Below are 12,416 nucleotides of genomic sequence, written 5' to 3' on the forward strand. Positions count from 1 at the left end.
ATGAACCTATTCAGAAACATACCTCAGCATTCTATGTAAAGCATGAGTAATCATAATTTTCAAAATAATCATATTTTTTACTTTAATTTTTCTTCACTGGTAGGAAATTAAAATGATGACAAGAAATACTTACTATATCATAATAGATTCCTTTATCTTTTGAATAAAATTAGGAATCTTCAAATCCTCTTTTATTATATATATTCTTATAGGAACAACATTAGAGGAACTTTAAAAATCAGCTGTAGTTAATGCTATGCTTCCATAACCAATTATAATATATAATTTTATAATTAATATTTCATAATAGGGCTATATTGGCATTGGCTGACTAAAATATTACAATTTTAAACTTCCAATTATCATTAATAAAAATTTCAACAAGTGTTCAACAATTCTTTTTACTTAATAATGTTTCAGCTCTGGAAGATACAATGGGTTAAAAATTAAACTTTTCTGGTTTTCATATGTATATATATATATATATATATATATATATATATATATACACACACACACACACACACATATATATAGAGAGAGAAAGTTCCACCCAATAATTTATGTGATTAAAAAAATGAGGGCTTCCCTGGTGGCGCAGTGGTTGGGGGTCCGCCTGACAGTGCAGGGGACATGGGTTTGTGCCCTGGTCCAGGAGGATCCCACATGCTGCAGAGCGGCTGGGCCCGTAAGCCATGGCTGCTGGGCCTGCATGTCCGGAGCATGTGCTCCACAGTGGGAGGGGCTGCGGCAGTGAGAGGCCTGCGTACCGCAAAAAAAAAAAAAAAAATAGAAAGTCTTATTGGTAATATTTCTGACTTAACATTTTCAATATCTTTAATAATTTAAATGACAGGAAAGAACACACTTCTATTACTATACTTACAGAAAAAGAAATGCATAAGAGAAATGTGTAGTGGAGAATTTCACAACATTTATTTTCTGATTTATTTTCAAATTTGTAATTAAGTTTAACCAAATAGAAAAGTTAGAATATTAAAGATATCAATACTGGAGAGGGTGTGGAGAAAAGAGAACCCTCTTGCACTGCTGGTGGGAATGTAGATTAATACAGCCACCATGGAGAACAGTATGGAGGTTCCTTAAAAAAACTAAAAATAGAATGACCATATGACCCAGCAATCCCACTACTGGGCATATACCCTAAGAAAACCATAATTCAAAAAGACACATGCACCCCAATGTTCATTGCAGCACTATTTACAATAGCCAGGTCATGGAAGCAACCTAAATGCCCATCAACAGATGAATGGATAAAGAAGATGTGGTACATATATACAATGGAATACTACTCAGCCATAAAAAGGAACAAAATTGGGTCATTTGTAGAGATGTGGATGGATCTAGAGACTGTCATACAGAGTGAAGTAAGTCAGAAAGAGAAAAACAAATATCATATATTAATGCATATATGTGGAACCTAGAAAAATGGTACAGATGAACTGGTTTGCAGGGCAGAAATAGAGACACAGATGTAGAGAACAAACATATGGACACCAAGGGGGGAAAGTGGCGGGGGTGGGGGTGGTGGGGGTGGTGGGATGAATTGGGAGACTGGGATTGACATGTATACACTAATATGTATAAAATAGATAACTAATAAGAAACTGCTGTATAAATATAAACAAATAAAATTCAAAAATTCAAAAAAAAAAAGAAAAGAAAATTAAAGATATCAAAAGGTTTAAGTTAATCCAAACAGAAATTTTAAAAATCACTAACCCAAAGCATGCACTGCTCCTCTATGCCTGCTGGAGCTCTTGCTTGTTTTAATCACACGGACAGCACTTTCTTTGAACTGCAGCTCAGAAAAATTTTCAAGAAATTTTGCCATTTCTTCTGTAACAGTATCCAGGTAAGTTTCTTTAATGAATTTCACTGTTGAGGATGGAGCTAAAATTTCACGTAGTGTGTTAAAATCCTCTTTTATCATTGAGTATAACTTAAGCATTGTGCCTTGATATCCATCAGCCAATATGTCTAAATTTGCTTCTCTGCTGTAAGAAGGAAAACAGTTCTGCAGAAGTTTAGTCAACAGTTTATTCTGTATGTTTTGGTACTTGATTGTAACTTCTGATTCTGGATAAAGAAATAAGAGTTGTTGTATGCATTGATTTTTCAACAAAATTTTTTGCTGTGAATTGTTTATTTCATTGTGGGTTTGTAATTTGCTCACTAAGAAGCGTCGAAGATGTAGTCTTATATCATCCCATATAGACTTTACATCCATAGAGGAATGATCTTCAACAGAATGAAGAGAAGTACTAGAGAGGAAATGGAAAGATGTTCCACTTAGAGTGGATGGGAAGGAAACACTGCTGTGGCAGGAGAGGTCCCAAAGTAAATCCAATACCATTTCTTCTTGATTTTGTTCATTCTTCAACAAATCTTGCTAATAAAAGTAAATTATAATATTATAAATGTGATTATAAGAGTAGCAGGAAAAAATGATTTCTACAATCATACAGAATTTCATAATAATTCATTTCAATTTAGAATCAATACTATGATGTTTTCCAAAAACACTTCTTTTTGCATTTGAAAGTTAATCTATTCAGACATTTTAGAATATTATCTTTATGGTCTGTTAAATTTTGTAAAGCCCAGATGATGAACTAATTTTTCAATTAGATTTCTCGACACATAGTTTTTAGCCCTCATTGTTATCCATTCCTGATATAACCTGAGCTGTATGGAAGCTTTAGCTTAAAAATTCTAAATAAAAATCTATAGTAAAATATCGACTGAAATGTACTCCTAAGATGAAATAAATTTAAGATCATGCCCCTAATTAATACCTAGGAGATAATTTTCATGCCTGAATGAGTATACTTATTATTATAAATTCCCAAATGAACATAGAGAACAGAGACCTTTAAACATAGTATGTGCCTAGGGGTTACTAATAGCTGCCATCCTGAGAAATAAAAGTTAATACATTTAAAGACTTTAACTTTCATTTAAATTCCTTTTTGAGAGTCATGTTAAGAAAGATTTTACTTTGGAAAGTAATCTGAGAATATTTCAGTTCTCTCCAAAGAAATAATTAACTCAAAATGGGAAAAAGTACTCTCAGAATTGTTCCTCAAAACATAAGAAAAATTTTTTTAATATTTCCTGTGTTAACTGACAGAAACAATAGTAGGTGTAATTAGGAATAGAAAAAGGACAAAAATTTACTTTGTTTTTGGACTTTGAATTACATGCACAAATTCTCCTTACATGCTGACTCTCCTAATTATGTCTATTTCAGGTAGTACTGAAATTAGCTTATATTCTCTAAGTAGCAACAAGCTGATTATTTAAAAACAAAAACCAAAAAACGGAAGCAAGGTTCAAGCGGTATAAAATCAGGTCAGCTTGGAAATTACCTATTGACAAAGGTATTATGTGTGACTCAGAAAAATGAACAACTCCTAGACAAATTCCAGGACTCTCTCTCAGTCATTCTAAGCATTGTGATATCTAATTTAATGTTCTGTCTGTAATAAATAATAATGCCTAATATCTATATAGTAGTTTATTATATAAAAAGCACTTTTTGATACAGTCTCTGACTTCTTCATAATGAAAGCTCTGTGACATAGATACTTAAAACCCCAATTTATAGATAAGGACACTAAAGTGCAGTGTGTTTAAGTTACTTTCCAAATGTCACACACAATAAAGCACAGAACCAAGAATGGATGCCTGGTTTCATTCTCCTCAACCACGTTCTTTCTACTACACTCTAGAGAACCAAAAACTGAATTGACTTTTCTGAAGCTCCACTTTCTGTCTTCCTTTTTATTTAGCTCTTTTGATACTTCTGGAAAATAAATGTCCTTAGATAGAGTCCAGAACACCAGCATTATGGTAAATTCTATAGAGCAAACTGGTCATATTAGTGCCTCAGACTTGGGTTTCTTTAAATCAGTCAATAACTGTAAATATTTGATCAAGCAAACATTTAAAGAATGATAGATTTAAAACATGTGAACATGTGTTAAGTATGATTGCTTAAATTTTGAAAACGACTTCATACAACTGCCATAATGAGAACCTCTGTTTCTTATTTAGTTAGATGATTAATAAATTAAAACTTTCTATGAAAAAAAATACATGTATGAAAAAAATTCTGTCAAGATTGACACTTTCAGCATGTAAAAACTTGACAAGGTCATTTTAATCTGGATCTGTTTTAATAATGTGGTTTTTTTCTCAAAATAACATGATCAATTATGTTAAAACACCTAGGTCTGGAAAAGGCCTATCAGTCTAATGAATTTGAGCAAAACTAAGGCGGCCTTTGCCCTGCAGTGAATAGAGAATGACTTATGTGTGACAGATTAAAAGATAATTAAAAGCTTTTGCTTTTAATTAAATGAGAAAGCATTATTATATCAATATTAATGAAATTCATTACACACTACTCTTAATAGAAATTAAAGGAATAACTATATCCATATTTATTCTTCAAGGCTCCACCTTCAAGAGATAATGGGTGAGAGGATTTTCTTAAAAGAATAAGCCTTCAGGGCACATAATCTTCCTTTCTCTTTCTTTTATTACTTTGTAAACATTAAAGAGACATCTGCAATAATAATAATAGCCAAAAATTATTTTCATCTGATTCTGTCATCCTAAGCCATCTACAACCTCAAGATATTCTCCACATCTACCTTAGTCAATGTTTGATGTTTACACAAAAACAGTGCCTTTTTTCCCTTAATTAAATTAAAACCGTAGCTACAGAAATCCTGTTTTCTAACAATTGTGCTGTTTCTCTAGCTTTTGGAAGTTAGCTAACCTTGTAGATACAGGTGTAATAAAATAAGTATTTCTTATTGAAGGCTACAAAAACCTCTCTAACATAGAGGGTGGTCAGTATCCAAGAATGACCAATGTAATAATTCTCCATCAATTAACAGTGTCCTATAAATCGCTGCCTTGATTGAAAAGAACTGGATATGCCTACAGGTTAGGGATAAAGGGAATAATGGACAAGGTTACTTAATAGATACAACTGATGATGATCTTATTGTGCTTAGTAATAAGCACAAGAAAATGAGTAGTTATGAAGAGATACAAAATGTAATAGATACCAACTTTTCTGATAGACAATCGTGGTACATTTCAGTACATTTTGTGGTGTTGATATGGTATACATCACACCATAAATCCCTCAGAAATTATAATGTTTAATGTTCATTTATGTAAAACCTCATTTTATTATAAAAATCATAGTGAAAAATAAAAATACATAGCTCACTGGATTCCACTGAGGATATAGAAACAAAATACAAACCCTAACCCCTAGATACGGAGGGCTAATATGGTCAATGGAATAAATATGTACATACAGAAATTGAATGAAATGTATTCCATGTTCACCCACCCCACTCCACTGTTAAAACAAAGATCCTATTTTTTTTTTTTTTTTTTACCAGTGCTTTGAGAAATTTTATCATATCTCCATGGGGAATGGATGGTGACTTGGATGAATTATAATTATAATTATTTAGCCATTCAAAACAGTCAGTTGTTGTTCGTAGCTGCACATCTGGACATTGTTTGTTAACTTCAGACTGTATTTCTTTAATGCAGTGTTCTATGCTATAAAAAAGAAAAGAAAAAATTATTTTGGTAGGAAGTAGGTGATGGCTCTGTCTCATCAGAGATCCTGAAATGTTTATATGCAGTACCCAGTGGCATACAGTTTACAAAATTATAAAACATTCATATATGAAAATAGTAACAAAGAAACTATATATTTTCATTCATAATTGAAAACTGAAAGCTCAAATTTTCTGGCCGTTTCATTTCAAATGCAATAGAGGAAACATATCTAGCTACTCAAAGATGAATTAGAAATTCTTTTGTGTTAAGTCAAAAATCAAGTATAGATGCAATGAAATAATGATCCTCTTGATAAGCAGTGGACGGAAGACAGAGATAAAATATTCTTGATGACCGAAATCAGAAACATGCACTATATACTAATATGTGAATGACTATGTAAATTATGGAAAACCTCAATGTTAAGAAATCACAAAAGTTACAAAGAACTTATAATTTTAAAAGTTGTAAAAAGTTACACGCTATATATACACTGTTACTACAGCTAAGTACCTTTTCCTGCCATCAAACTCTACTCCAAAAAAAAACCCAAAACATTCTAAAGATTGCATGTTAAAAAAAAAAAAAGACTGGAAGGAAATGAAACAAAAGGTTAATAGAAATTATCCCTGGGTGATGAAATTTGGTGTTTTTAATTTTAATTTTCTATATTTTCTAAATTTTTTGAAGGCATAAGATGAAACTCTTCATTTACAAATAAATAAATAGAGAAAACATGCCCAACTGCATCTTCCAATATAAATATATTTTAAAAATTCTGTTAAAAATATCCTTAGCTCTGAAACAAAAAGATGTACTATTTTATTTTAATTTTTATTTAAAAATCTGTGCATTAATTATCATAAATCTTTCTGGAATAAACTGGTGACCTTAAGCATAATGTCATCTGTGGAGCCATATGGATATGACATATTACTACCACCTGATGGCAGCATATCTAAACTGCAAGAAAGCCTATAAACAGGAAAATTATTTTGAAGCTGAATCCCTTCACCCCAAACTAACAAGTTATGCATTTGTCTCTTAATAGTATTAAGAAACATCTGTTACTAAAAAGGTTACTACTGTTCTGAAAATATCATTGCTATTAATTATCGATTCCATGTGATAGAAACACAGAGGCTTTGGAAACCAAGCTCTGATGATTAAAATTGATGTCATATGAAATTATTTTCTTCGAAATTCGTATAAGGTATTGGTTGCATATAAAACATACACTGTAAAACTTTAAGGAAAATTTTTGGAGACTTCTGAGCATGAGCAAATTCAAACTAAATTACCTTGAAACAAATACATTCTGAGAATCAAAGAGCCTTTCCATGAAAACAAAGAAATTGCAAGAAAAACAATACCTCCTTAGGCCACAGGCCACTCAGTTTCCTGATGAGACAGTCTTACTTAGGAATACCAGTTCTAAGTCTGACACAACATTGGCATATATTTTCTTAATTTACGTAATCCATTTTCTATGGACTGAGAAACAGGATGCCCAAAGCACATACCTTGACTCTAGGGACTGGTTATCAAAGGTATTTATTATAGCATCCTCCTGTGTCTCACTCAGTCAAACCTAATAGATTACAACAATGTGAATTGGAAAGGCTCATCTGTTAGTCTACCTAAATCTATTTCAATAAAGACTCAGATTTTAGGCTAATCTCTAACATCTGAATCTGAGTAGAGGCCAACAACTACAACTTATAAATAGAGTAAAGCCTTCAGAGAGCTAGATATTTTCGTAATTTGTCCAAACACTGATAAAGGGATTGAGCAGTTGCATTTCAGAGGACCTCCCTCATTGATACAAACTAAGACAGTTGAGCTGGCTTTTAAAATCATTTTCACACAAATTTTAAAATGACAGAATTCACCTGTACCTGATTTTGTTTTTATGTGGCTAAATATCTTGTCATTCTGCCATTCACTACTGTTTATATACATCTTGCTTTAAAAGTCTGAAGTCTAGAGATTTATCACCTGATTATTATTCAAAATGAATAGTTTCAAAATTTAAGATGAATATCAGTTTGGCAATTTATCTTCTTTAAATGAGGTCAAAATTAATTTTAAAATTAATTTTCAACATCTAAAAGGTAACATTATTTTCATATATGTGTAGTAACATTGCTGATGGAGATGGTGATCTTGGGTGGGAGGAGGTCTATATATATCCTCAGACTTAAATGATGCAAGATCTTGATCTAGCTTTTCAGAAATAACATGATACTTTGCTTTATTCTGGTTTAAGTGTTTTCTGTTTCACTGTAAGTTGCTTCTAATTTTCTTTAGAAACAAAGTCAGTAGTGAAAATATAAGCAAGGTAATTCGGCAAATAGAAATCCAGTTAGCACATTTATTAACCAAAAATGTCAAAAGTCTAATGTAGATGTAGAATCTCTGTCCTAAACAGTTTAAATTCCCAAATTTACACCATTAGTTGGCTTAGCAAGGGCTTTCTAAAAGCATATTCTTAACTTTATTTGTAATATTAAAACCATTGAAAATACCCTAAATGTCCATCAATAGGAAAATAGTTATATTCATTCAGTGAAATAGTCATGAAAATACACTAGAAATACAGTTATCAACATAGATGAATCTAACAAATGTAATGTTGACAGGAAAAAGGTATAAATGAATACAAACCATACAGTAGTTTGAAAACATGCCATATGATCCTACATGTTGTTCAGGATTATAAAAATATGTAGTAAAAGTGTAAAGAAATGTGCTGGAAAAAGGAGTACAATCTATAAAAATGCTGAATCATTGTGATATACACCTGAAACTAATGCAGTATTTTATTTTAATTTTTGAATTTTATTTATTTTTTTTACACTGCAGGTTCTTATTAGTCATCAATTTTATACACATCAGTGTATACATGTCAATCCCAATCGCCCAATTCAGCACACCACCATCCCCACTCCTCCCGTGGCTTTCCCCCCTTGATGTCCATACATCTGCTCTCTACATATGTGTCTCAACTTCTGCCTTGCAAACCAGTTCATCTGTACCATTTTTCTAGGTTCCACATACATGTGTTAATATATGATATTTCTTTTTCTCTTTCTGACTTACTTCACTCTATGAGAGTCTCTAGGTCCATCCATGTCTCAACAAATGACTCAATTTCGTTCCTTTTTATGGCTGAGTAATATTCCATTGTATATATGTACCACTAGTTCTTTATCCATTCGTCTGTCGATGGGCATCTAGGTTGCTTCCATGACCTGGCTATTGTAAATAGTGCTGCAATGAACACTGGGGTGAATGTGTCTTTTTGTATTATGGTTTTCTCTGGGTATATGCCCAGGAGTGGGATTGCTGGATCATATGGTAATTCCATTTTCAGTTTTTTAAGCAACCTCCATACTGTTCTTGATAGTGGCTGTATCAATTTACATTCCCACCAACAGTGCAAGAGGGTTCCCTCTTCTCCACAACCTCTCCAGCATTTGTTATTTGTACATTTTCTGATGATGCCCATTCTAACTGGTGTGAGGTGATACCTCATTGTAGTTTTGATTTGCATTTCTCTAATAATTAGTGATGTTGAGCAGCTTTTCATGTGCTTCTTGGCCATCTGTATGTCTTCTTTGGAGAAATGTCTATTTAGGTCTTCTGCCCATTTTTGGATTGGGTTGTTTGTTTCTTTAATATTGAGCTGCATGAGCTACTTATATATTTTAAAGATTAATCCTTTGTCCATTGATTCATTTGTAAATATTTTCTCCCATTCTGAGGGTTGTCTTTTTGTCTTGTTTATGGTTTCCTTTGCTGTGCAAAAGCTTTGAAGTTTCATTAGGTCCCATTTGTTTATTTTTGTTTTTATTTCCATTACTCTAGGAGGTGGATCAAAAAAGATCTTGCTGTGATATATGTCAGAGTGTTCTTCCTGTGCTTTCCTCTAAGAGTTTTACAGTGTCCGGTCTTACGTTTAGGTCTTTAATCCATTTTGAGTTTATTTTTGTGTATGGTGTTAGGGAGTGTTCTAATTTCATTCTTTTACATGTAGCTGTCCAGTTTTCCCAGCACCACTTATTGAAGAGACTGTCTTTTCTCCATTGTATATCCTTGCCTCCTTTGTCATAGATTAGTTGACCATAGGTGCGTGGGTTTATTTCTGCACTTTCTATTTTGTTCCATTGATCTATGTTTCTGTTTTTGTTTTTGTGACAGTACCACATTGTCTTGATTACTGTAGCGTTGGAATATAGTCTAAAGTGAGGGAGTCTGATTCCTCCAGCTCCCTTTTTTTCCCTCAAGACTGCTTTGGCTATTCAGGGTCTTCTGTGTATCCACACAAATTTTAAGATTTTCTGTCCTAGTTCCATAAAAAATGCCATTGGTAATTTGATAGGGATTGCATTGAATCTGTAGATTGCTTTGGGTAGTGTAATCATTTTCACAATATTGATTCTTCCAATCCAAGAACATGGTATATCTCTCCATCTGTTGGTATCATCTTTAATTTCTTTCATCAGTGTCTAATAGTTTTCTGCATACAGGTCTTTCGTCTCCCTAGGTAGGTTTATTCCTAGGTATTTTATTCTTTTTGTTGCAATGGTAAATGGGAGTGTTTCCTTAATTTCTCTTTCAGATTTTTCATCATTAGTATATAAGAATGAAAGAGATTTCTGTGCATTAATTTTGTATCCTGCAACTTTACCAAATTCATGGATTAGCTCTAGTCGTTTTCTGGTGGCATTTTTAGGATTCTCTATGTATAGTATCATGTGATCTGCAAACAGTGACAGTCTTACTTCTGCTTTTCCAATTTGTATTCCTTTTCTTTTTCTTTTCTGATTGTCGTGGCTAGGACTTCCAAAACTATGTTGAATAACAGTGGTGAGAGTGGACATCCTTGTCTTCTTCCTGATCTTAGAGGAAAAGCTTTCAGTTTTTCCCCATGGAGAATGATGTTTGCTGTGGGTTTGTTTTATATGGCCTTTATTATGTTGAGGTAAGCTCCCTCTGTGCCCACTTTCTGGAGAGTTTTTATCATAAATGGGTGTGAATTTTGTCAAAAGCTTTTTCTGCATATATTGAGATGACCATATGGTTTGTATTCTTCAGTTTGTTAATATAGTGTATCACATTGATTGATTTGCGTATACTGAAGAATCCTTGCATCCCTGGGATAATTCCCACTTGATCATGGAGTATGATCCTTTTAATGTGTTGTTGGATTCTGTTTGCTAGTATTTTGTTGAGGATTTTTGCATCTATATTCATCAGTGATATTGGTCTGTAATATTCTTTTTTTGTAGTATCTTTTTCTGGTTTTGGTATCAGGGTGATGGTGGTCTCAGAGAATGAGTTTGGGAGTGTTCCTTCCTCTGTAATTTTTTGGAAGAGTTTGAGAAGGATGGGTGTTAGCTCTTCTCTAAATGTTTGATAGAATTCACTGTGACGCCATCTGGTCCTGGACTTTTGTTTCTTGGAAGATTTTTAGTCATAGTTTCAATTTCATTACTTGTGATTGGTCTGTTCATCTTTTCTATTACTTCCTGGTTCAGTCTTGGAAGGTTATACCTTTTTAAAATTTGTCCATTTCTTCCAGGTTGTCCATTTTATTGGCATAGAGTTGCCTGTAGTAGTCTCTTAGGATTCTTTGTATTTCTGTGGTGTCTGTTGTAACTTCTCCTTTTTAATTTCTAATTTTATTGATTTGAGTCCTCTCCCTCTTTTTCTTGAGTCTAGCTAATGGTTTATCAATTTTGTCTATCTTCTCAAAGAACCAGCTTTTAGTTTTATTGATCTTTGCTATTGTTTTCTTTGTTTCTATGTCATTTATTTCTGCCCTGATCTTTATGATTTCTTTCCTTCTGCTAACTTTCGGTTTTGTTTGTTCGTCTTTCTCTAGTTCCTTTAGGTGTAAGAGTAGATCGTTTACTTGAGATTTTTCTTGTTTCTTGAGGTAGGCTTGTATAGCTATAAGATTCCCTCTTAGAACTGCTTTTGCTGCATCCCATAGGTTTTGGATCGTCGTGTTTTCATTGTCGTTTGTCTCTAGGTATTGTTTGATTTCCTTTTTGATTTCTTCAGTGATCTCTTGGTTATTTTGTAACGTATTGTTTGGCCTCCATGTGTTTGTGTTTTTTACGTTTTTTCCCCTGTAACTCATTTCTAATCTCACAGTGTTGTGGTCGGAAAAGATGCTTGATATGATTTCAATTTTCTTAACTTTACTGAGGCTTGATTTGTGACCCAAGATATGATCTGTCCTGGAGACTGTTCTGTGTGCACTTGAGAAGAAAGTGTATTCTGCCACTTTTGGGTGGAATGTTCTATAAATATCAATTAAATCTATCTGGTCTATTGTGTCATTTAAAGATTGTGTTTCCTTATTTATTTTCATTTTGGATGATCTGTCCATTGGCATAAGTGAAGTGTTAAAGTCCCCCACTATTATTGTGTTACTGTGGATCTCCTCTTTTATAGCTGTTAGCAGTTGCCTTATGTATTTAAGTGCTTCTATGTTGTGTGTATATATATATATATTTATAATTGTTCTATCTTCTTCTTGGATTGATCCCTTGATCAATATGTAGTGTCCTTCCTTGTCTTTTATAACATTCTTTATTTTAAAGTCTATTTGATCTGATATGAGTATTGCTACTTAAGCTTTCTTTTGATTACCATTTGCATGGAATATCTTTTTCCATCCCCTCACTTTCAGTCTGTATGTGTCTCTAGGTCTGAAGTGGGTCTCTTGTAGACAGCATATATATGGGTCTTGTTTTTGTATCCATTCAGCCAGTCTGTGTCTT

At 32.9% G+C, this 12,416-nt stretch overlaps 1 protein-coding gene across 8 annotated transcripts in view; it reads right to left on the reverse strand.

The window, feature by feature from the left end:
- Positions 1 to 12,416, reverse strand: part of KIAA0825 (KIAA0825 ortholog) — a 420,452-nt gene that overhangs the window by 334,832 nt on the left and 73,204 nt on the right. For 5 of the 8 annotated variants that reach the window (XM_059061435.2, XM_067031327.1, XM_067031324.1 and 2 more), the window contains 2 exons: positions 5,448 to 5,616; positions 1,744 to 2,413 (listed from right to left, as the gene is read on the reverse strand). The exons of 2 other annotated variants lie outside the window; for them this stretch is intronic. In XM_059061435.2, coding sequence (XP_058917418.1) covers positions 1,744 to 2,413; positions 5,448 to 5,616 — 839 coding nt within the window. Of the gene's footprint in view, positions 1 to 1,743; positions 2,414 to 5,447; positions 5,617 to 12,416 lie in introns of those variants that run through there. One more of the 8 variants, XM_067031332.1, reaches the window with a different exon arrangement.

Source organism: Kogia breviceps, chromosome 4 (assembly GCF_026419965.1).
Source record: "Kogia breviceps isolate mKogBre1 chromosome 4, mKogBre1 haplotype 1, whole genome shotgun sequence".
In the NCBI taxonomy this organism is placed as follows: domain Eukaryota; kingdom Metazoa; phylum Chordata; class Mammalia; order Artiodactyla; family Physeteridae; genus Kogia; species Kogia breviceps.